Below are 25,061 nucleotides of genomic sequence, written 5' to 3' on the forward strand. Positions count from 1 at the left end.
CCATTCTCTGGCAAGATCCTATCTGCAGTTTCTTTCCCAAATGTCAATTGGCTGTTTGGAGGGGAACACCCCACGCTGGTCTTAGTGCCCCCCAGGAGGTCTCGCTTGCACTGTTCTGAGTCCAGTGGATACTGGGGGGGGGGCGGGAGTTGGCCGTGGGTAGGCCCCATTTTACCCCACACACACACTCCCAGAGCAGCCTACTTGAACTGCTTTCTGCAACTAGTATACCAAATATTTTGCCTGTATTTTGTTCCATCTAATCATGTAACATACATATAAACTATCTTTGAAAGGTATTTAATAAGTCACTGGTAATTAAATTAAAGCTGCCACCCATTCTGCTTAACTTGAAATTTGTTATAGGTAGGAAGAGGACTTTCTCAACATGTACTAAATAAACAGTAAAGCAATCCTGTTAATGCAAGGCGATAATAAAACAGTTTCCATTCTACTTTTAAATTGGTTTCACATGTAGAACTTTAAGGTTTAGTATTTTTTAAAATCATGATAAGTCACCACAGTCTTGGCCTGCAATATATCCTTATTCGAGCCCTAGGCCTCTCCAAAATAGACATTGCCATTGCTGTCAAACATAGTGATTTTCTGGTGCAGAGACTAGGATGAAACTATCAAAACTTCAACTAGTTCCTAGATTCAAAGCTTCACTTAGATGATCAAGGCTAATGTACCATCCCACTATACTACCTAGGCCTGTCTAGAAGATTTCATTATACAAAGTTCATGCTGTAATATTACTTTTAAGAAATGACTGAAATACTGTAAATCATGTATTTGACAGCCATTTGAGAACCTACTGTAATATACCTTCCATTAAAAAATTCTGGGTTTATAAAAATAATAACTCAAAAATAATGGTATTTCTCTGAAGATTCGGCATTTACACACACTACAAAGTTCAAGATTACACATTTTGTTTAACCTTTGGGTTTTTTTCATGGGGCAAGCAGGTTGTGGGTAAGGAAAGGAGTTATTCAAGGGAAAAATTAAGGGTAAAATACTAAGGACTAGCACTTAAGTAGGACTAGGTCTAAAGTACTAAATGGTCTGAATCAACTCCATTATTATCAATGAAACTAAGTCAATATAAACAGCTGAGGACCTGGGATAATATGTTCAAAAGTAATCTCTGAAACTGCAACTCTCCCTAGGTACATTTATGTTTGCCAATCATATATTTTATTGACATCTAATTTACGAGCCAAACCAAAGTTGAACACACAAATCAGTCATTTACACATTTAAGTAGACTGTTGCCTTTGCAAATGCAATTAGCCCTCACATATCCACATTTTGGTATACTCACATGTTTATACACAAAAAATCGTGAGCACAATTTTAGAAGCTTACTTAAAAATCTTCTGAATATCTGAACTTTAAAAATAAAACTATGCCCATTTTGGTCAACTGCTCTTTCAGCCATTAGGTCCTTTAAAGCTGCTACGGCTCAGAAACGAATGAGTTGTTTTAAGAAAACAGCATAACAGGCAATATTTTTCCTTTGCTTCAGCTAGGTTTTTGAAATGGCTTTATGTTCCTGCTGGGTCCTAAAATCTATGGTGTTTCATATTTATTTAAAATGAAATATCTATAATTATATGAAAGCCTTCTTAAGGATTTTTCTCTAGTTAATTCTTTTTGTGCATTTGTGGGTACATTAATACGACAAGAGGGATGTAGCTAATGAGTTGTAGCAAGTGAATTATGATGCATTAATTTTTCTGATGGAATGTTAGTCATCCAATCAGATTCCTTTATTTTCTCAGGCTTTTAAAATATTGTTTAAAGGTGTATTTAATAGTTTTATAGCAGTTTCCCCACAGCTACTGCACCCATACAATATCCTGCAAAGGCCATTACTTCATTTGGCACATTTTACACTCAATCTGCAATTCCAATTACTTGTTAAATTTCTTTTATTGACTGTTTTACTATACATCACACAACAGTCAAAGCAACACTGAATCTGAAGGGACACTTTAATAGTGAAGAACTCAAAATATGAAACAAATTATTTTGGTATTTAAAATAACATTACTGAACAAAGCAACTCCTACACACATATGGTAATAATTTGAAAATCTACCTTTTATTGGATTTTGAATAATAATGGCGTATGTTTTTTGTAGGTCTTCTCTTACAAAACAAATTGTTCACAACATATTTTTTTAACAAATTTAAATGCTTTGGATATTTCCAGTCATACAATACCAAATCTGTAATTCAAATAGCTGGCTTCATAGAATTACAGAGTCAACTATTCTGATTCTTATTTTAAAAACAAACTAAAACACTATTCAATCACTTTTGCCACAATCAATTTTTACATTTTTAAAAAGTATTTAGAGTTTAATAGTCAATATCACTTATTTTCAAGTCAGTCTTTCAAGAATTACAGAAGCAGCTTTGTTAATTTGAGTGATGGCAGTTGTAAACTGCTAAATTAAAAAAATACATAGAAAATGCTTTATGGTGTACTTTTATTTGGTTGTCATTATTTATCATTTATAAAGAATGGAATTAAGAAATTAATTCCTAGACAATACTCAAGGACTTTATGTCTGATTCTCATAGACTTTACGGCCCGAAGCAACCAATACGATCATCTAGTCTGACCTCCTTCACATTGCAGGCTACAAAGAACCTCACCCACCCACTCCTGTGATAGACCCCCTAACCTCTGGCTGAATTACTGAATCAAGTCCTCAAATCATGGATTTAAAGACTTCAAGTTACAGAGAATTCACCATTTACACTAGTTTAAACCTGCCAGTGACCCATGCCTCATGCTGCAGAGAAAGGCAAAAAACCCTGAGAGTCTCTGCCAATCTCACCTGGGGGGAAATTTCTTCCTGACCCCAAACAAGACGAATCATGAGCATGGGGGCAAGATGCACCAGCCAGACACTTGGGAAATAACTCTCTGTAGTAACTCAGAGCCCTCCCTATCTAGTGTCCCATCGCCAGCCATTGGAGATATTTGCTGCTGGCAGTTGCAGAACAGCTACATGCCATTGTAGGCAGTCTCATCATACCATACCCTCCCTAAACTTGAAACAAGTCAGGCTTTTTACCCCCTCTGCTCCCCTTGGAAGGCTGTTCCAGAATGTTACTCCTCTGAACATTAGAAACCGTCACCTAATTTCAAGCCTCAACTTGTTGATGGCCAATTTATATCCATTTATTATTGTGTCCACATTGGTACTTAACATAAATAACTCCTCTCCTCCCTGGTATTTATCCCACTGATGTATTTATAGACAGAAATCATATCTCCCCCTCACCCTTCTTTTGCTTAGGGTAAACAAGCCAAGCTTTTTGAGTCTTCTCTAATAAGGTATGTTTTCCATTCCTCTGATGATCCAAGTAGCCCTTCTCAGCACCTGTCCCAGTTTGAATTCATATTTCTTAAACAAGGGAGACAATAATTGCACAGAGTAGTCCAGGTGAGGTCTCACCAATGCCTTGTATACTGGCAATAACACTTCCCTATCTCTATTGGATACATCTCGCCTGATGCATCATAAGACTGCATTTGCCTTTTTCACAGCCGCATCACATTGGCAGTTCATAGTCAACCTGTGATCAACCAATAAATCCAGGTCTTTCTCCTCCTCTGTCACTTCCAACTGATAGATCCCCAACTCACAGCAAAAATTCTTGTTGTTAGTCCCTAAATGCATGATCTGCATGATTACATTTCATCCCATTTCTATTACTCCAGTTTACAAGGTCGTCCAGATCATCTCCTCTCACTTTGGTCACCTTATCGACTTCACTGGACTTACTCCTGATTTACACCAGTATAAGTGAAAATTCTTCATTCTGGATTATAGATACTGCAAACCATGTATCCAGAATGTCCCCAGAAAAGTTCCTCACTACCACTTTGCACCACTTTAACTGCAGCTCGGTAAAGTGTTTGATAAAATGAAGGATAAAGATCAGAAGAATGGAGAGAGAAAAGGGCTACCAACATGAAGGAAAAATGAGGCTTCCACTCAAAACAACCTGTTCACTTGAGATACTCTCTGAGGTTAGAGCCATTGGCTGGGATTTTCAAAGAAGACCTAAGAGAGTTAAGCGCCAACTACCCATGAAATTTAATAGGATCTGGGTACCTAACTCCCTTAGGCATCTTTGAAAATCCCACTCCCTATGAGAAGTCCTTGAGAAAGGTTCTAGTAAAGAAAGGAAATAAATGCTTTCATAGATAAGGCTTCCCCATCCTGTTCCATGGAGACGGTCTTAAAAAAAATCCATTTGTTCACACACATTGGAGTTATTTTAAGGATACTTATATTGTGTATTTAAGATGAAATGCACATCTGTGATGAGGCCAGCACAAGGCATAGACTATACTTGGGTAGTACTGAAGTAGTGCATAGGTTTTTGTGCTGCCCTTGTGCAGAGAGGTGAATTTCACCCTTTTTGACTAGTCCACTTTTTCGGTTACATGACAGCTTTTGAGTGGCAATTTCAAAAGACTGCCAGAAGCAAGTCCACTTATTAAATTTAGGATTCTTTTCATTTTTCTTCTTCAAGCTTTCCCCTGCAAAGATCAAGCTAGAAACTTGCTTTTTTATTTTTTTAAATAAAAGCTGAAATTCTCACTCAGTCACAAGACTCTAGGAGCTAGGGCTTTAAGAAAAAACACCAAATATCATGAGGAATGCAATTTAATCAGGAAAGTTGGCAACAATGGATGCTATTCTTTACACACTGCATGTAGTCCCATCCAATTCTTCAAGTTCTAGCTCTCCAGAAAGCCCTCAGACATGAGAGAATTCTCAGTATGTAAGGTTAGGCACATATGTAATTTTCTGCAGGCTCAGAGCCCAACTTAGGTAAAGAAATACAATCACACCACATATTTTGTAGCACTATAAACAACATAAAACAATCTTTTCAAAGAAGCCTTTGAAAATAGCAATATTTTGTACATCTCTAGCCAGTATGGTAATAATTGATTAATTTAATCACTTTCTTCTTCCCTACCAAACTTTTCCTTAAAGTGGAATTAGGTGTAAATGTAGAGAGAGCTTCTAAAAATCCTTGTGTTTAACTTCTCAGATCAAACAATGTATTATTATGGTATACTCAAATTAAAAAATACAGCCATTCAGGTCATATTGTGTGTCATAACTGGCATCACTTCTGTTACAGCACCACCATGCAAAAAAATGGAAAAACTTTCAGCAAACTACAGACTTTGATTCCTGCAGTTTTCTTTCCATCAAATTGTGCAGTAAGTGTTAAGTTTTGCCATTTTTATATGGTGATGCTTTAGCAGTTGTGGTAGTTGTGGTGATGTCAGTTATAATAAGGAATAACAGATGGGCTGGAGTGAAGAACAAAGTATTTTCTAGCATCTGGACAGCTGTAGAAACTGAATAAGTGGTGCTTTTATTTTTAACTCCACCCACTACTACCCATTATTTGATTGCATTTTTACATCTTTTATACTTTCATTCAACTATAATCTTTCTTCATATTTTTCTCATTAACTTCAGTTCCTGTTGCCTTTGTGGTGTTTGCAGACACACAGCTGCATACAATGCATTCACCTAACCACACAGTCCACTACATTTTTGCAGTAGAGAACAAGTCATAACTTGAACTTTGAATTTGGACCAGGTTTACTTTTTCTAACTCAAATTAATCACACATTTTAATTTTCTTTTTAAAAACTTATTGGAAGCCTAAACTCCATAAAACCCAGCATATTTGATTTTTTAACTGATGGTTAAACTTCATCCTTTTGAACTACAGTATTTTGATTAAAACTTTCCATAAAAACGTGCGAGTCAAATTGCTAGGCTAAAATTCAGTTTCAAACTTAGGCCTCAATCCTGCAGATGCATGCACCTCAATTCAGCTAAGAATTTAAGCACGTACTTTGGTGAACAGGGATAGACTGCTGAATTGGTGCCTTAAGCACATGCATAATTTTACTTACAAGTAGTTCCATAAAGTTATGTACATGCTTAAATGTTTGCAGTGTCAAGGCCCAAGTTATAATCATATGCATGAGATAAGGCCTCATTCTGTGTGGCTACTGAACAGCCTAGAAAAAAAGCACACGCATTTTACTTGTTCTAAGTAAAAAAAATACAGGAATAAATTATTACAGGATTTACTAGACAATTTTGTTATGTAGCACTAGGAATAAAAATTATTTGAGTCTAAAAAGTTACAAAATTTAGTTAAATAATTTTGCTAGAAAGCAACATTTTTTATTATTTAGCCACTGACATATAATAAAGTAATTGCCTAGTTACTAATTATTTACTTCTAGGAATAATTTAGAGCAAGTAGTAAGGTTATCACATGCTATAGTCGTTTCTTCTCAATATTATGTTTCCCTTCCATGTGTAAGGGAATGAACATACATATAGGTTTAAGTTCAGTGGAAGAGAGTATCAGTACCAGTCCCTTGGATGAAGGTACACAATTTGTGTTGCTTTTTAGCATCACCCAACCTCAGAGGGCAAGCGCCAGACTAGTCTGGGGATTTAGGAGGAAGCAAAGGACAGGAGCAGTCGGTTAGAGTAACTCTTCTCTACAATAATGACAGGTTTCAGAGTAACAGCCGTGTTAGTCTGTATCCGCAAAAAGAAGAACAGGAGTACTTGTGGCACCTTAGAGACTAACAAATTTATTAGAGCATAAGCTTTCGTGGACTACAGCCCACTTCATCGGATGCATCCGATGAAGTGGGCTGTAGTCCACGAAAGCTTATGCTCTAATAAATTTGTTAGTCTCTAAGGTGCCACAAGTACTCCTGTTCTTCTCTACAAATAGGCTTTTGAACCTGCAGATAAAGTGGAAAGAAAATTCTTGAAAGCAGCCAGTCATTCTCCCTGCTCTCATGGTCATAAGGCAACCAACCCCATAAGCACATCATGTGCACACAGTGCCAGGATGAGACAGATATCAAGCTTCTCTTCTCCATTCCATAGGTACTCTGCTTGGCTATGGTTATCATTGATGGATGCCCCTGATCTAGGACAACAGGGCTAGAAAACCAGAAACAAGTAGAAGAGTGAGTGTGTGCACCAAACATACACATACAGAAAACAAAAATGAAAAAAATAAAATCAGACCAGGCAGAATGATACATGTGAGAAAAAGAAAATGGTCAAAAATAAAAGAGGAGAGGTAGCAACAGCAAAGGCATGGTGCAAGGGGAGCACATATCCACCCCAAAAGGAGGCTCCAAACAAAAAAAGGTTGGATGACTGAAGAGCTGAGGACAAGACTTCCTGCCTCTTTCATAGTTGTACCGTAAGTGTTATAGATACCATAGTGTTATGATGTTGATCTTGGGGAAAGCTACTGGGATCACAAAAGGAAAGCAGCTGGTAGGAGGAAGACCATATGATTTGGCCTACTGCAGCAGACTATCATTCCAGTAAATTGGGTACTTGTCTCCAATAGTTGCCTTACAACTCTCCTTGCAATGCACCTAGCTGACTTTGCAATATATACAGGGAAGGGGAAATTCCCAGCACCTGCAGTGATCAACTGGTACACTGAAGCAGAAAATATGGCAAGCCTTATTTTATCATGTTTAATTACAATGCTGGTCATAAGAATATTCAAGTATCAGGGGGTAGCCGTGTTAGTCTGTATCTACAAAAACAACAAGGAGTCTGGTGGCACCTTAAAGACTAACAGATTTATTTGGGCATAAGCTTTCGTGAGTAAAAACCTCACTTCTTCAGTCCTTCTGTAAATTCTATTAAGGGATAGATGGGAGAATTACAGTTGTTTGAACTATTTTAACTTTTCTCAAAGTTAATAGCAAGAGGAGGTAAAAGGAGATGCTATAGCTACAGCCAACACTACCCAATGTCTTGTGACAGAGACATAAAATGAGAGAGAGAAAAAATAACCTTTCACATATAAATAGTATTAGAAAGAAATTTCAGATCTGAAAACTACTAAATTGCTTTCTGTTGTCTTACAAGAAGTTATAAAATTGCATATTGCTACTTTAGATTAATTTCTTCAGCCAGCAATTCTGAAGTGATACAGCAGTCACTGCATTTCTACATTTGAGTCTGTAAAAAAATTCTTCACCAAAGTTTTTCCTATATTACTTATAACTTCAAACAGATGCTTAATTTTTTACTATTCCTTAAACAGAGTCATGACCTAAAACATTAACACACTAGCATCTGAGTAGATGACACATATGTGGTGGGTAGCTGCTGCAGATGTTCATACATTAAGTATGGCACACTGTCATATGTGTTATGGCTCATCCCATTAATAAAGAAGATGTACAGGAGGACTATGGTTGTCTTTTGGAGTTGAGTGGAAGGTGTGTGAGGATATAAAGCACAGCTAAGGCTCACTAGTAAGTTAAAGTGAGAGCATACTCGAAGAAGACAGAAAATAATTGACTAAACAAATGACTTTCAGATGCCAAAGTGAGTTTGCTGGGATGGCAATTAGGGGGAAAGATTTTTTATTTGAAAATTTACTAAGCAAATTTGATACAGTGTCAATGAGAGAAACATGGAACCCTACAATGTCATTTTTACAGCACCATTTAGACTTGAAGTTCAATACAGAAATAAGTCTGGTATCACCTTCTTAAGCGGTCCTGGTTTGTTTGTTTTTAAAGTATATGCTCTACTTTTATTTCATGAGTTTTAAACATTTGAACTTTCTTCAAAAAACAGTTTTTTCCCCACCTAAAATGATTGATACATATTTATTACCTTAACTCCATCTTTAAAAATTTGCATCTGGGAATTTAATATTTTAAGAAGTTCTATAGATTTCTTTTCTTTTAAGGTAATAAATGCTTTCTATTTATTCTTCAGTGAACACACAATTCCATTACCAAATAAAATGAAATTTACCTGCAAGATAAGTGAAAGTAGAAGCTTGAACTCTAGTTACTTTCACTGACTTGTTCTTACCCGTCATCCCTTCTAAAAAGGAGCACTGAAAATTTAAAAATGCTTAATACTTAACTCTTAATACTTAGTTCTGTGGATTTACTTTTACATTTGCTTCAACAGAATCTCTCCCATATGAAGGGCAAGTACAGTGCTTTCACTCATGGATAAAATACCTATAAAAATTCACAAGAGAGTAAATTACTGTCCAGATTCTTACCCCCCGATTTCCGCTCTCAAGAGTGAGACAGACTGAATACCCCTCTTGGGAGCTTGCTGCATCTCATGGATAGTAAGGGAAAGGAAGAAGAGAAGCTCATGGTGTAAGGACAGTAATGGGAGCAGCAGATGTGATATCCTGGCCAACTGCTTCCACCTCAAAGGACACTCAATCAATCTGTAGCTCCTGTTGAATAGTCAGAATTACTAATAATCTCTAGGGCTTGCTCAGAGTCCTCCAATGTCTAGTCATTCTGAGAAGAGTTCCAAATCCACGAAAGTCAACTCTCATTTGGACCACTTCCTGCTTCCACTCAAGGAAAAGATCTGGCAAGCCATTTGCATCCTTAAACCTCAATACTTCAGTTTTGTTCTTTACCTGGCCAACCACATAATAGAGATCCTGGTACAGATCCTATGCTGCTTCCGGAGGTGGAACCAAAGTGCATATGCTTCCAACTTCTCCCATCCCTGCCTGAACTCATGTCCATATGTGCAGGTTCTCATAGCTATGCATACATAACAATATATATTATAAATGGGTACATGTGACTGTTGCTGTATATATCTTCCTCTTCTCTCCATAAAACAATACTGAGAAAGATGACAGGCATGGAAATTCTGAATATGTGAAATTACAAAATATTGATGTGAACATGTACTTGGCAAGACAATCTGGGGGAAATTATTGGTTCCTCAAAAATTCACTAAAAGCAAAATCTTGAGGTTTCAAAATCCATGAGACAGACCAAAAAATTAGCAAAAAAAAGTTTTAAAAATTGCACTAAATTTCTTCCTGCCACAATTAAAACCAACATTTGGAAAAAGTTTATATGCACACACATAACTGTCTATACTGTATTCTATTTTTAAAATGTTAGTCTGATTTCCTGTCATAAAAATAAATGCTTAACAGCTTCATGTATTTCTTACTAGATTGAGATTTTTACCCCAGACTTCAAAAGTTTTAGACACAAGCTACTCCGGCATATGCTATACCATTAACTTACTTTTTTATTTTACACTGAGTTTCCCAGCAGGATACTTAGTGATCTTTTTACACTCACCCCATGAAAGAGATCACAATTTGTACTCATGTTGTCCCACGTTAAGTTAATTTTGTAATTTTCATTTATTCAAAAAGCATTAGGTAACCACTAGAAGAGAACAAAAAGCTTTTGTAGGCCTCTTCAGAGATTCCCAGTCTTAATATATCTTAATCTTAATGAGAAAACTAGTTACTCAGACTTTGCATTTTCCCTTGATTGTGAGCCTCTGCACTTGTGAAAAACATGCAACCTACAAGTCAAGAAATAAGGCTACTTCATAATTGTGTCCCATTTTCTTCCACTCTGCTTGCTGTATGTCAGTGATAGGAAACAAATACATGTAATAGTGTCACAGTTTCTTTCCTTGCTGTGAATGCAAAATTGCATAATTTAAACAGATTACTAAACTAACTTAAAAACTAGCTTTATAGTACAATTATCCATTTCAACAAGAGCCTCTGGAATTCAGCTGCAATTAGACTGATAATGATGAATAAATTCCCATAGAGACTCCTACTTTCTTATCTCAGAGAAGATCGTATTAGACTGAAGTGCTCTCTTGAAATCTTTGAACCATCTATCATTCTTTCACAAAAGAAATTATTTTGTCAGAAACAGAGGCCAAGTTTTGCCCTCACTAACACCAATGTAAATCCAAAGCAATACTAATACTTGAACAAAATTATTCCAAACGTATCAGAGTAACAGCATAAATTGATCCAGGGAATATACCATACAACATACCCAAAACTATATTTTTTCCTTTTATAAACTACTGTTTGGTTGTTGTTGTTAAATACTATAGGAATGCTTATTAGCATCTGTAGAGATTTTTTGTTTCCAGCAAAAAAATAAATAAATCTAAAAAAATGAAACTGTTACAAAGTTACTTACTGTAAATTGCCCACTTTTACTGCTACAGGAATATGGGGAAGCTGAGTGGCCCACTTCAATGTCACATCCTGATAAACATGCAACATGTTATTATGGTTTCCAACCAGAGTGTTTATTGTTCCTTCAGACACTGTTAAAAACATAAAAACAGTTTTAAGACAGCAGATGTTTTCATGAGCAAGTGTTTTCCTTTCAGGTTCACACTATTTTCCTTTTCTTTTTTTTTTTTTTTTCGAGCCACTATTGCATATTTGTGAACGGATTTGTTTTCCTTTTTATTTATAGACTAGTAAGCAGTCAAAAAGAATAATAAAATTACATAGACAATAACCAAAAATATATGTGATTAATCATGGACACCGATTACAATTATATCAGTGTGTGAAATATAAAAAGAAGTGCCGGACACATTACTGGTACTTCCAGAACTATCACTCGTGTTAGTACCAGAAGTCTCAGAATGCCCCAAAAGTAAAATATCACGGATTTATCATCATCACTATGAATGCACTGGGATAGACATGGCACATCACACACATCGATTAAGTAATTTTAATCAAAGGGCTGTCTATCACATGTTTACACAAGAAATTACAGAAAGTAAAATGAAGATGATTATAAGAGTGTTTGTAAAGTTTAAATTAACTAATTTAATATAAGATTTTAAAACTTATTCTTTGCTATTCTGGTACCAAAATGGAACTATAGATTCTTAATTCTGGTCTTTATCAATTAGTCAGCCAAGCTTTATTCCATTCAACCACAGAATCAGAGTACCTCACAAGCATTTATCCTTACAAGACCCCTAACTTTCTTGCATTCTTGCTGCATTTAAAGCCCTGAAAAATTAATTGATCTCAGCTGCTCTGAGGCACCACGCAACATGCTTGAATACCTTAATCTCGGTGGACTTTACCTCTCTTCTACTCCTACCTTATGTGCCTTATATTTGAATCCAGGCAAGATTTTGCTCTTTTTATTTACTATAAGTGACTTACAAGAAAAAGTAGCAAATAGAACCCAAATTTTAGGATACTTGATTCTTTCTGTTCTCTGAAAAATTATCCACTTCAGTTAGAAAATGTCAGGTACAATTTGAATTCTACATAAGCTTTTACTATATTAATACACAATATATTCAAAAGTTTGTATTTTCTTAATGAAAAAAATTCTTAGTTTTAAGTGTAACTAGGTCAAAGATTCTAAGTTGAATTTTTCTTTTACAAACCTGAACAATAAGGAAGGAAGCAACTTGGACTGCAATCAAGTTTTTTCATGAATCGAATTTGCCCATTATCCTTAAGGCAAAAGAAATTTCTCTCACCAAGCACAAAAACAGAGGAGGTCTGATTAAAGGACACAACACATATATCCAGTGCTTGCTCTCCAATGTTTAAAACCCAATCCATCTTCAAAAGAGAAAACATAACCAAAGATCAGTTAACAGCTATGTGTATAATAAAAGGCTTAAGGAGACGGTTCAGTCTACATCAAACCAAATAAATTTTCAGCAATATAAGTGAAAAGACAAAATCAGTTTGGGGGACAGTGAGGGGGAAAGAGGTAAAATGTTCTATTTTTTAGATGCATATTATTTTCAGGAACGTTGTGATTTTCCTGATTCCAAAAAATAAAACACTGTTGGAGAGAGCGGAAAGAAAACAGCCCACAAACATTTTATGAAATAAACCATAAACACATGCTATGCAATTCACTCTGTAATATTTATTGTTCAAAAAATAAAAATGCATACATTGTCCAAAATGACAAAACGCTTTGAAATCTGGAAATAAACCTCAAAGTCCCGCATTCTACTAACCAGTTAAAGTCTACCACCTCCTTCGTGTCTGCCCTTAGATACTGCTAAACAAACACTTGACTGATGCCAAGCTGGTTTAACAGAAGAGCTGGGCTTCTAAAACTGATAAAATTCTCAGTTCAACTGTCCTGTATTTTGTGGTTTTGAATCACAACTTTCCACCACTGTGATTAAAAAAATGAGGTATAACCTCCTTCACAAACATACTGTTAGAGCTGAGGTAACAACCTGCGCCTTCCATTTTAAAATGCTAAAAATGAATAAAAGAAATCAGGGTTATGTTACATCAGCCACTTTTTGGCAAATTCTTTCAGTTCTGGGATCAACTGATACCCATCATATTGCCTAGATAACAGGAAGATTCCATAAAATGTTTGATTTTTTTTTTTTGCCCTGTGAAATTCCAGTACTTTGTTAATTTGATGGATTCAGATTCCATTAAGACTCCAACTAAGAATGATCAGAAATTCCCCCCATATGTCCTTCAGTTACTTTTATAAGTTTAGTGTCTAGTTTAATTTACAGTCCCTCATTGGTAAAATGTGTGTTATGTTTGTATTACCCTCTGTTCAACAGAGCTTTCCAAACACTTCTGGTAGTGGGATCAAAGGTGAATTCATAATCTTTCTGAAAGCTCTATCAAGTGCCATCAGGAAGGTGGGGCACCAATCCTCCTTTTTCAGTCAAACACAAAGGTTGATGATAGTTACAGAAGAATTTTTGAACCCTCACGATGTAGTTCACGGCTTTTGTCTCCCTCAACAATAGCCCTATTTCAACAATCAATGTAGCTGTGCTCCAATGCCTACACAAGAACATGCAGGGATTTGCACTGATAGTGCTAAGCTTCAACTAGCTCTGTTTGTTCTTAATTTAAGGGTACAAATCCCTCATGTCCTTGCCCAGTGCAGCTACACCTATTGCTGGCCACCAACTGCTGAATTGAGGCTACCCCTGAGAGTAGACAAGGTCTGGAACTGTGTTAGAAATTATTCTTTTCTCAACATAATTTAGATAGAGTTCTGGACACCCATCCATCAGAAATTTAGGATAAGTGAACATGGGAAATTCTCATTTTTTCTGTCCTATTTTTATTGCCTCGGACAAAAAAGATCTTCTTGTACTTTTCTCTGCATTCTTGGATGTCATCTTCAGCAATCTGGACATAATATTCTTTCATTTTCTTTTCACAGGCAGAAGCAATTGCATTAGTTATGCATTTTTCCCCCGTATGGATACTTGTACACATTATCAGCTGGTATTGTTTATGGTAAAGTGTATTGCAACATACTCTAAGTGGGGTTACATTTGAAGACTGTTCTTTGATGTCAAACATATTACAGAATACAGTCCTCACCTACTTAGCAGTGTTAGTCAAAGGAAACATAGAGACTCGTTATCCAAGAGCTGGTTCTCTTCTTGCTTCCATGTTTAAATCAAGGTGTTGACTTTGATTTACATAGTACAAAAATGTTTGAGTTCTAACTCTTCCAGAGATCATCTCTCCTCCCCACGTGCCATAATGGAAGATGAGGTCAGCTGGACTATTTAAGCTAGCATTTTCTGCAAAAAGAACAGGAATATTTGTGGCACCTTAGAGACTAACAAATGTATTTGAGCATAACCTTTCGTGGGCTACAGCCCACTTCTTCAGATGCATAGAATGGAACATATATTGAGGAGATATATATACACATACAGAGAGCATGAAAAGGTGGGAGTTGTCTTACCAACTCTGAGAGGCCAATTAAGTAAGAGAAAAAAAACTTTTGAAGTGATAATCAAGATAGCTCAGTACAGACAGTTTGATAAGAAGTGTGAGAATACTTACATAAGGAGATAGATTCAATGTTTGTAATGGCTCAGCCATTCCCAGTCTCTGTTCAAGCCTAAGTTGATTGTATCTAGTTTGCATATCAATTCAAGCTCAGCAGTTTCTTGTTGGAGTCTGTTTTTGAAGCTTTTCTGTTGCAACATTGCCACCTTTAAGTCTGTTACTGAGTGGCCAAGCTCCAAGATACAACCACATTTGCTCCAATCCCTCAGACAGAGACAAGCACCTACAAGATCTCTATCAAGCATTCTTAAAACTACAATACCCACCTGCTGAAGTGAAAAAACAGATTGACAGAGCCAGATGAGTACCCAGAAGTCACCTCCTACAAGACAGGCCCAACAAAGAAAATAACAGAACACCACTAGCTGTCACCTTCAGCCCCCAACTAAAACCTCTCCAGCGCATCATCAGAGATCTACAACCTATCCTGAAAGATGATCCCTCAGTCTCACAGATGTTGGGAGACAGACCAGTCCTCGCTTACAGACAATCCCGCAACCTGAAGTAAATACTCACCAGCAACCATACACCACTGAACAAAAACACTGACCCAGGAACCTATCCTTGCAACAAAGCCCAATGCCGACTTTGTCAATATATCTATTCAAGTGACATCATCATAGGACCTAATCACATCAGCCATGCCATCAGGGGCTCGTTCACCTGCACATCTACCAATGTGATATATGCCATCATGTGCCAGCAATGCCCCTCTGCCATGTACATTGGCCAAACCGGACAGTCTCTACGCAAAAGAATTAATGGACACAAATCTGACATCAGGAATCATAACATTCAAAAACCAGTAGGAGAACACTTTAACCTGTCTGGTCACTCAATGACAGAGCTGCGGGTGGCAATTTTGCAACAGAAAACCTTCAAAAACAGACTAACGAGAAACTGCTGAGCTTGAATTGATATGCAAACTAGATACAATCAACTTAGGCTTGAATAGAGACTGTGAATGGCTGAGCCATTACAAACATTGAATCTATCTCCCCATGTAAGTATTCTCACACTTCTTATCAAACTGTCTGTACTGAGCTATCTTGATTATCACTTCAAAAGTTTTTTTCTTTTACTTATGCTCTCTATATGTGTATATATATCCTCAATATATGTTCCATTCTATGCATCCAAAGAAGAGGGCTGTAGCCCACGAAAGCTTATGCTCAAAATACATTTGTTAGTCTCTAAGGTGCCACAAGTACTCCTGTTCTTTTTGCAGATATAGATTAACACGGCTGCTACTCTGAAACCTAGCATTTTCTGGAGTATCTTAAATGATCAAGCAGTTGTCAGTGCAGTACTACCGAGGCAGGAATTCCTTTTCCCCACTAGTTCAAAATGGCCTGAGTATGTCAACCTTAAGGCACAATGTAAAAGACGTTAATTTCCCAGGTTTTTCACTGCAAGGGTGGGAGGGATGGCCAAAGGAGGAGGGGGTCAGGATTGGTGAGCTGGCTATTTGGGGAAATGTCTTTTTCCTATATAGTGTTCTGTTTAACATCATACATAAGGCCCCAACTTTAACAGGATGCATTTTAGAAATCTAACAAACTAATCATAAAAAGACTTTAAATTAAATTTTGCTTAAATTTTTAAATGTACATATATTTCAACACATTCCATCTTGAAAATTAAATTAACATGGAATTAACCCTTTCTGTTATGTTAATTTCTCCTTTCTTAAAACAGAGAGCTTAATGAATATTTAGGTCCCAAACCAAATCACAATAAAATTTACTCGAGTCTTTCCATTGTCTTAAATGGAAGTTAGATCTGGCCCTTAGTGACAACACAGTGTTTCAATCTGTCAGTTAGTCTTCTCTCTTTTTAATATTTATGCACTGCAGGGTATAGTTTATGTAAAATAAACAGGTCTTACAACAAGCCTTTTTCCAGAACTCATTTTTTGCTGCTCTGTCTCCTGTCTTTCATCAGCATCTGTTGCAAATGCCAGCACTTGGTACCTGTTATAAAAAAAATACAGATAGTATCTCTTTGCAGTTCATCAGTTTTACATCAAATTTTAAAATAATGATAACTATAAAGGCTATGGCAAAAGCAGAATCCAAAAATGTTGTCAGAAAACCTACTGTACAATGTATCTGTTGATACCATCATTCTTACAGAGCACATGCACTGAAGTATAGTATCTAGATAATGGATTTAAAAGTAGTATTGAAAACATGCGGTCAGATTGAGATTTTTTACCTTAAGGATACATGCTTATCTAGTAGTAGTGGAAGATTTCAGTTTTTTAACTTTATGTAACACCAACGACCCAGCAGGATCGAACTGGGAACCTTTGGAGCTTAGTGCATGAGCCTCTACAGCAGGGGTAGGCAACCTATGGCACGCGTGCCGAAGGCGGCACGCGAGCTGATTTTCAGTGGCACTCACACTGTCCGGGTCCTGGCCACCGGGCCAGAGGGCTCTGCATTTTAATTTAATTTTAAATGAAGGTTCTTAAACATTTAAAAAAACTTATTTACTTTACATACAACAATAATTTAGTTATATATTACAGACTTATAGAAGAGACCTTCTAAAAACATTAAAATGTATTACTGGCACGCGAAACCTTACATTAGAGTGAATAAATGAAGACTCGGCACAGCACTTCGACTCATAGACTTTAAGGTCAGAAGGGACCATTATGATCATCTGGTCTGACCCCCTGCATGCTGCAGGCCACAAAACCGTCCGTACCCTTCCCTTGACTCTGCTGATGAAGTCCCCAAATCCTGTGTCTTGGTGACTTCAATTGGCAGAGAACCCTCCTGCTAGCGATCCCTGCCCCATGCTGCGGAGGAAGGCGAAAACCTCCAGGACCTCAACCAATCTACCCTGGAGGAAAATTCCTTCCCGACCCCAAATATGGCGATCAGTAAGACCCCGAGCATGTAGGCAAGAGTCTCCAGCCTGACCCTTGTTAGCCATTATACTATTTACCTGCTATTGCTCGGTATTCCTCAGCTAATATGTTTTACCATTAAACCATTCCCTCCATAAACTTATCTAATTTAATCTTAAAACCAGACAGGTCCCTCGCCCACACCGTTTCCCTAGGAAGGCCATTCCAATATTTCACCCCTCTGACGGTCAGAAACCTTCGTCTAATTTCAAGCCTAAACTTCCCCACTGCCAGTTTATATCCATTCGTTCTCGTGTCCACATTAGTACTTAGCTGGAATAATTCCTCTCCCTCCCTGGTATTTATCCCTCTGATATATTTAAAGAGAGCAATCATATCCCCCCTCAGCCTTCGTTTTGTCAGACTAAACAGCCCGAGCTCCTCTAGTCTCCTTTCATACGACAGGTTTTCCATTCCTCTGATCATCCTAGTGGCCGTTCTCTGCACTCGTTCCAATTTGAGTTCATCTTTTTTAAACATGGGAGACCACTTCTGAAAGGTTGCCGACCCCTGCTCTACAGCATGAGCTAAAAGCCAACTGTTAGCTAAGGCTGTAGAGCAGACTCATTTTATCTCTCTCTTTAAGTGGTCTCTGTGCCACTTGATGGGACCGAACACCACACCCAGAAGGTGTGTGGGTTACATTTACATTAATTTTTTTTCCACAAAAAAGTTCAGATTTTATTTTGTTTGTTTAAATTAAATGTTTGAGGCAGATGCTCTAAACGAGAGAGAGAGAGGCCAGAGACAATTTATTACAGCATTTTGGAAATAGGACCTTAGGGCAGTATGAACTTTCCTCATTTCAAATAATCTCTAATTTAAAAAAAAATTAAACTAAAGCTGAGACAGAGTAACACTTGCCTACCTTAGAGACATGTTTGAGAATTAAATGGTTCTACTCGGAAATGTGTCTCTGTAAAAATGGGACTAGATGAGTTGCATAGGTTTCATTTTATAACAGACAGCCCAGCAAACTGAGTCAAGTTGGCTTCTTTCTTCTCACTCATTCATTATCAACAGTAATAAAAATTATGCAGGCCTATATCTGCCCTTAGTTACACTTATGCAACCCCCACAATACTCAAATTATGCCCTCAGTGACACCTCTATATCTCCATTTCCTTCCTGGGTTTGCACTGGCGTAACTTAGTAAACAACCCTGTTCCTGTTGCACGAGGAATTGAATCAAACACACTCTCTCTCAGTTGGCTCTGCAGATCCAACAGGAATAAAAAACAGTAAAAAAATATGTTAATATCTTACTCTTAACACACATGGGATAGATCAGCGAGAGTAAGACTGTTCCATTTTTACAATCGCTTTTCAGAGAAGCAGCACACTTTAAAGAACTTTCAGATTAAAGACGATATAAAAGTGTAAAGTATTATCACAATATCATGAGCCAAATGTATTGAAGAGTAAGTGTAACAGGGGTATTCAGCACACAGTTGATTTCAGTCATGCATGCGAAATGCCTTCATCTTTATCGTTTAGCACACAATCCTACAAGTCAATAATTTTCTTAATACTCTAACTGGCCACTTTCAAGACATCACACTCCCTCACAAAACTAATCAATGCATTTTAATAATTTTTGCAAAGTTTCACCTATAAATTAGGGCCCAGTACTGGGAATATACTGAGTCAGCTCCTATTAAAATCAGGTTCAGGCTAACAGAGGGTTCCAAGTGTCCCAATTCTCCCTGATGATTTCAGTAACTTAACAGCAGATTAAATATATTTTAGTTTATTCCAAGACAAAGTTAAATATTAACATGATCAATTCTAACATTTTTGTTTTATTTCTGTATTTGTGGGAATGGCTGCTAAAGGATTTTTCTTAGTGGTTTTAACTTTAAAGAAGAGTTAAAAATTTCTACCTGAGTTGAGAAATGCAATTATTCAAAAGCAATTTTTCTATGACCTAAATTAAAAAACTAAATAAACTGCTGTTGGAGCTACAAAACAAATATTACCATATCTCTTTCCAACTTTGCCTTCTACACAAGCAAAAACACTCTGTTTTCAAACTACAGAACATTTAAAATAGACGTTGCAGATTCTGAGGTGGGAGGGGGGGAATCTCTCTTTACCACGTAAGTATTCAATGACATGATCTTAGGCACCTGACTTTCTTGTCCAAATCAGAAACACTGGACCAAATACAGTATTATTTTACAATATAACATGGGGGCAATCTACATTTTTCAGACCAGTCTCCCACAAATCACAAAAGTGCATTGATATCTATGAAATGACTGATTGAATGGCAGTTCCTTCTAACACTAAAATCTTAAAACCACAGAACCCATAGAGGTCCAAACAAACCTATCAAGCTATTTAGCATTCTTTCATGTCACATCACATGTAAAATAACTTAAATATGGAAAGAGATGTTACTTTCAGAGCTTGAAAGTAAGAATCAATTTAATAGCCCTTGCTTGCTGACGTGAAGGCACTGTACTGTACAAATCTCAGGATGGCAGAGAAATTCAGAGCAGGACAAATTGTTCCATGTTGCCTTGTTAGAAAATACCAGTCCAGATGGTGGCACGTTGAGTTTGCCAAAATCAGAAAGACATATCATTTCTTTAACATAAAACATTAAAAACAAAATTTCTTCTGCTTTGTTACATCTGGGTCCTATTTCTTAGGCCTGGTCTACACTAGGAGGTTATGTCGAATTTAGCAGCGTTAAATCGAATTAACTCTGCACCCATCCACACAACAAAGCTATTTAGTTCGACATAGAGGTCTCTTAAATTTGACTTCTGTACTCCTCCACAGCGAGGGGAGTAGCGCTAAATTTGACATGGCCATGTCGAATTCGGGCAGGTGTGGATGGAAATCGACGCTAATAGCTCCGGGAGCTATCCCACAGTGCACCACTCTGTTGACGCTCTGGACAGCAGTCCGAGCTTCGATGCTCTGACCAGCTACACAGGAAAAGCCCCGGGAAAATTTGAATTCCTTTTCCTGACTGGGCAGTTTGAATCTCATTTCCTGTTTGGACATCGTGGCGAGCTCAGCAGCACTGGCAACGATGCAGAGCTCTCCAGCAGAGATGGCCATGCAATCTCAGAATAGAAAGAGGGCCCCAGCATGGACTGATCGGGAAGTCTTGGATCTGATCGCTGTGTGGGGCGATGAGTCCGTGCTTTCGGAGCTGCGATCAAAAAGATGGAATGCAAAGATCTACGAGAAGATCTCAAAAGCCATGTCAGAGAGAGGATACAGCCGGGATGCAACGCAGTGTCGCGTGAAAATCAAGAAGCTGAGACAAGGGTACCAGAAGACCAAAGAGGCAAACGGACGCTCCGGATCCCAGCCCCAGACATGCCGTTTCTACAAGGCACTGCATTCCATCCTAGGTGCGGCCGCCAGCACTACCCCACCACTGACCGTGGACTCTGAGGATGGGATATTGTCGACGCCCGCTTCCTCGGAGAGGTTAGCGGACGGGGAAGATGAGGAAGGAGATGAGGAGAACGAGGCAGTCGACAGCGCTTACAACGCTGATTTCCCAGAAAGCCAGGATCTCTTCATCACCCTCACCGAGAACCCCTACCAACCGTCGCCAGGCGTTAAACCGGACCCAGAATCAGGGGAAGGATCAGTCGGTAAGTGTTATAAACATGTAAAGATTTATTTTGAACAGAACATTAATATTAACAGTGGGTTTTTCATGATTAGTTTGCCCTAGGCGCTTAAAGTTTTAGTCTCTGATAGTGCAACTACTGCCAAAAAATCTAACAATGTCCGGTTTATCATGATTGGTTTGCCCTAGGCGCTCTACTATTTAGTCCTTGCCAGTGCAGCTACAGTAAAATTCGGTCTATATGTCCAGGGATAGAGCTGAAATCCTCATGGAACATCTCCATGAAGCTCTCCTGGAGGTAATTGGAAAGCCTTTGCATGAGGTTCCTTGGGAGAGCAGCCTTGTTGTGTCCTCCGTAGTAGGAAACGTTCCTGCACCAGGCTAGCAGCAAGTACTCCGGGATCATTGCCTTGCAGAGCATGGCAGCATACGGCTCTGGTCTTTGCAGGCTTTCATGAAGCATGCATTCTCTGTCGCTCTCTGAAATCCGCATCAGAGTGATGTCGCTCATGGTGACCTGCTTTGAATTAGGGGAATGTTAGTATTGGGACTGCTTGCCTGTTCCTTTACAGAACTGTAACCGGCAGTTTACAACCATGTGGTAGAGGCGGGAAAGGGGCACCATACAGGGATCTTTCCCGGGGACAGCCACGAGGGGGTGGGAAAGGGGCAGAGTTCATGCTTGCTGGATTGGTGGCAGCAGGAACTGGCCAACGCTGGGAGCATTGCTTTGAACGTGAAAGTAGGGCAGTGCTATTATTACAGTTTTAAGCTGTCACAAGTCTACGGCTTACCATGTCAGCCTGCTACCCAAATTCCGTTGTCCGGCCGCGCTTGTCTGATCTGCACTGCAAGACCCCAGGCACTGAATGCGAAGGCCGAAAATTCGACCTTGTCCTGAGTGCGCATGTGATAGGTGCTGTGCATGGTCTTGTTCACAGAGAAAGACTACGTTCTTTGTTCACCAAAAAATTTATCTTTCTGAGGAATTCACTCCTTTTTTCCCATCCCACAGCTGTGACTGTCTCCCGACCTACCCTGGCATCACACTCCCAGAGGCTGTCGCAGGTTAGGCATAGAAAGAAAAGGACACAGGACGAGATGTTCTCAGAACTTATGGACTGCTCCCAAGCCGAGGCAACCCAGCAGACCCAGTGGAGGGAGAACATGTTGCAATACCAGCGATCACACAGCGAACAGAAGGAGAGGTGACGGCAGGAAGACCAGCAGGCGACTCAAATGCTGCTTGGACTAATGAGGGAGCAAACGGACACGCTCCGGCGCCTTGTGGATGTTCTGCAGGACCGGAGGCAGGAGGACAGAGCCCCGCTGCAGTCTATCTGTAACCACCCTTGCCCGCCACAAAGTCCCATACCCCCCCTCACCCAAAGTACCAAGAAGGAGGGGTGGCAGAGTCCGTGAAAACTGTCACTCCACCCCTGCAGACTGCTCATGTACCAGAAGGCTGTCATTCCCCAAAATTTGATAAGTCCTTTCCTTCCCATCTCACCCAAGCCCCTATCCCAGTTTCATCCCTTAACTGTGTAGTTGCTAATAAAAAATACGTTTCTATTGGTAATTGGACAGGACAATCACCTTTACTAGGATACAGACACAGGGGCAGGTTCAGCAGAAAGTCACACACACATTGCAGTCACTAGGCACCCTGGTCAGTCTGGGAGGTGGGTTTCATGTTCTGGGGGGGGACTATGTGACTTTGTGGCGGGGGAGGGCGGTTAGAGATCTTATGCAGTGGTCCTTATCCTGGATCACAGAGCCACGCAGCAGGGGATCTGTAACCGTCCTTCCCCTGCCAGAAAGTCACATAGCCCCCACACACAGAGTCCCAAACAGGAGGGGTGGCGGGCTCCGTTGAAACAACCAGTCCACCAGTGCGGACCACTCTAGAAGCAGGAGTGTGTCATTCCTTGAGTTTAGAAGCGTCCTTTGCATCACTACACTACACCCGCTCCCCACCACAGTCTGCGTCCCACTTTCAACATTTGACCGCGAAAACAGTAATAAAGAAAACTGTGTTCATTAACAAATTTCCAGTGATTTTATTTTTAAACGTGTGGTGGAAGGGGGGAAGGTGGGTGAATGGGGTATGAAACTGGAGAGGATAGTGAACATTCACAGGGTAAAGAAATGGGAGCAGGTTCAGCTTCTCTGTAAACAAACGTAATAGTCACAGGTTACCCTGCTCACTCAGGAACCTAGCTTTCAAAGCCTCCCGGATGCACAGCACGTCCCGCTGGGCTCTTCTAATCGCCCGGCTGTCTGGCTGGGCGTAATCAGCAGCCAGGCTATTCGCCTCAACCTCCCACCCCGCCATAAAGGTCTCCCCCTTGCTCTCACAGACATTGTGGAGCATACAGCAAGCTGCAATAACAATGAGGATATTGGTTTCGCTGAGATCAGAGCGAGTCAGTAAGCTTCTCCATCTCCCCTTGAGACGTCCAAAAGCACACTCCACCACCATTCTGCACTTGCTCAGCCGGTAGTTGAAGAGTTCTTTTTCACTGTCCAGGGCGCCTGTATAGGGCTTCATGAGCCAGGGCATTAGCGGGTAGGCTGGGTCCCCGAGGATCACTATAGGCATCTCCACATCCCCAACAGTTATTTTGTGGTCCGGGAAGTAAATACCTTCCTGCAGCCGTCTAAACAGACCAGAGCGCCTGAAAACACGAGCATCATGAACCTTGCCCAGCCATCCGACGTTGATGTTTGTAAAATGTCCCCTATGGTCCACCAGTGCTTGCAGCACCATTGAAAAGTAGCCCTTTCGGTTAATGTACTGGCTGGCCTGGTCGTCCGGTCCCAGGATAGGGATGTGAGTTCCATCTATAGCCCCACCGCAGTTTGGGAATCCCATCGCGGCGAAGCCATCTATGATGGCCTCCACGTTTCCCAGGGTCACTACCTTTGACAGCAGTACCTCAACGATTGCATTGGCTACTTGCATCACAACAACCCCCACGGTAGATTTGCCCACGCCAAAGTGGTTCGCGACTGACTGGTAGCTGTCTGGCGTTGCAAGCTTCCAGAGGGCTATGGCCACTCGCTTCTGGACAGTCAGGGCTGCTCGCATCCGGGTGTCCTTGTGCTTCAGGGCAGGGGACAGCAACTCACAAAGTTCCAGGAAAGTTCCCTTCTGCATACGAAAGTTTCGCAGCCACTGTGATTCATCCCAGACCTGCAGCACTATGCGGTCCCACCAGTCCGTGCTTGTTTCCCGTGCCCAGAATCGCCGTTCCACAGCATCAACATGACCCATTGTGACCATGATGTCCACGGTGCGGGGTCCCGTGCTTTGTGACAGGTCTGTGCCACTCTCAGACTTCATGTCCTCACCGCGCTGCCGTACCCTCCTCGCCCGATTTCTCAGCATCTGCTTCTGAAAAAGGTGGATGATAAGGTGCGAGGTGTTGATAACGGCCATAACTGCAGCGATAGTCGCAGCGGGCTCCATGCTCACAGTGCTGTGGCGTCCACGCTGTCACTCACCAGAAAAGTGCGTGAACTGATTGCCCGCCGGCGCTTTCAGGGAGGGAGGGCGGGAGTGACGGTTGGATGACGACAGTTACCCAAAACCACCCTCAACACATTTTTTTTCCCCAGCAGGCATTGGGGGCTCGACCCAGAATTCCAATGGGCAGCGGGGACTGTGGGAACTGTGGGATAGCTGCCCACAGTGCACCGCTTCCAATGTCGACGCTTGCCCCGTTAGTGTGGACTCACACAGTCAAATTACTGTCCTTAGTATGGATACACACATTTGACTTT

The 25,061-nt window shown here is 39.7% G+C and overlaps 1 protein-coding gene across 4 annotated transcripts in view; it reads right to left on the bottom strand.

Moving 5' to 3' along the window:
• Positions 1-25,061, bottom strand: part of BBS9 (Bardet-Biedl syndrome 9) — a 493,563-nt gene that overhangs the window by 391,438 nt on the left and 77,064 nt on the right. For all 4 annotated transcript variants that reach the window (XM_054019331.1, XM_054019330.1, XM_054019329.1 and 1 more), the window contains 3 exons: positions 16,643-16,727; positions 12,327-12,507; positions 11,099-11,228 (listed from right to left, as the gene is read on the bottom strand). In XM_054019331.1, the coding sequence (XP_053875306.1) occupies positions 11,099-11,228; positions 12,327-12,507; positions 16,643-16,727 (396 nt within the window). The remainder of the gene's footprint in view (positions 1-11,098; positions 11,229-12,326; positions 12,508-16,642; positions 16,728-25,061) is intronic.

Source organism: Malaclemys terrapin, chromosome 2 (genome assembly GCF_027887155.1).
Source record: "Malaclemys terrapin pileata isolate rMalTer1 chromosome 2, rMalTer1.hap1, whole genome shotgun sequence".
Taxonomy (NCBI): Eukaryota; Metazoa; Chordata; order Testudines; family Emydidae; genus Malaclemys; species Malaclemys terrapin.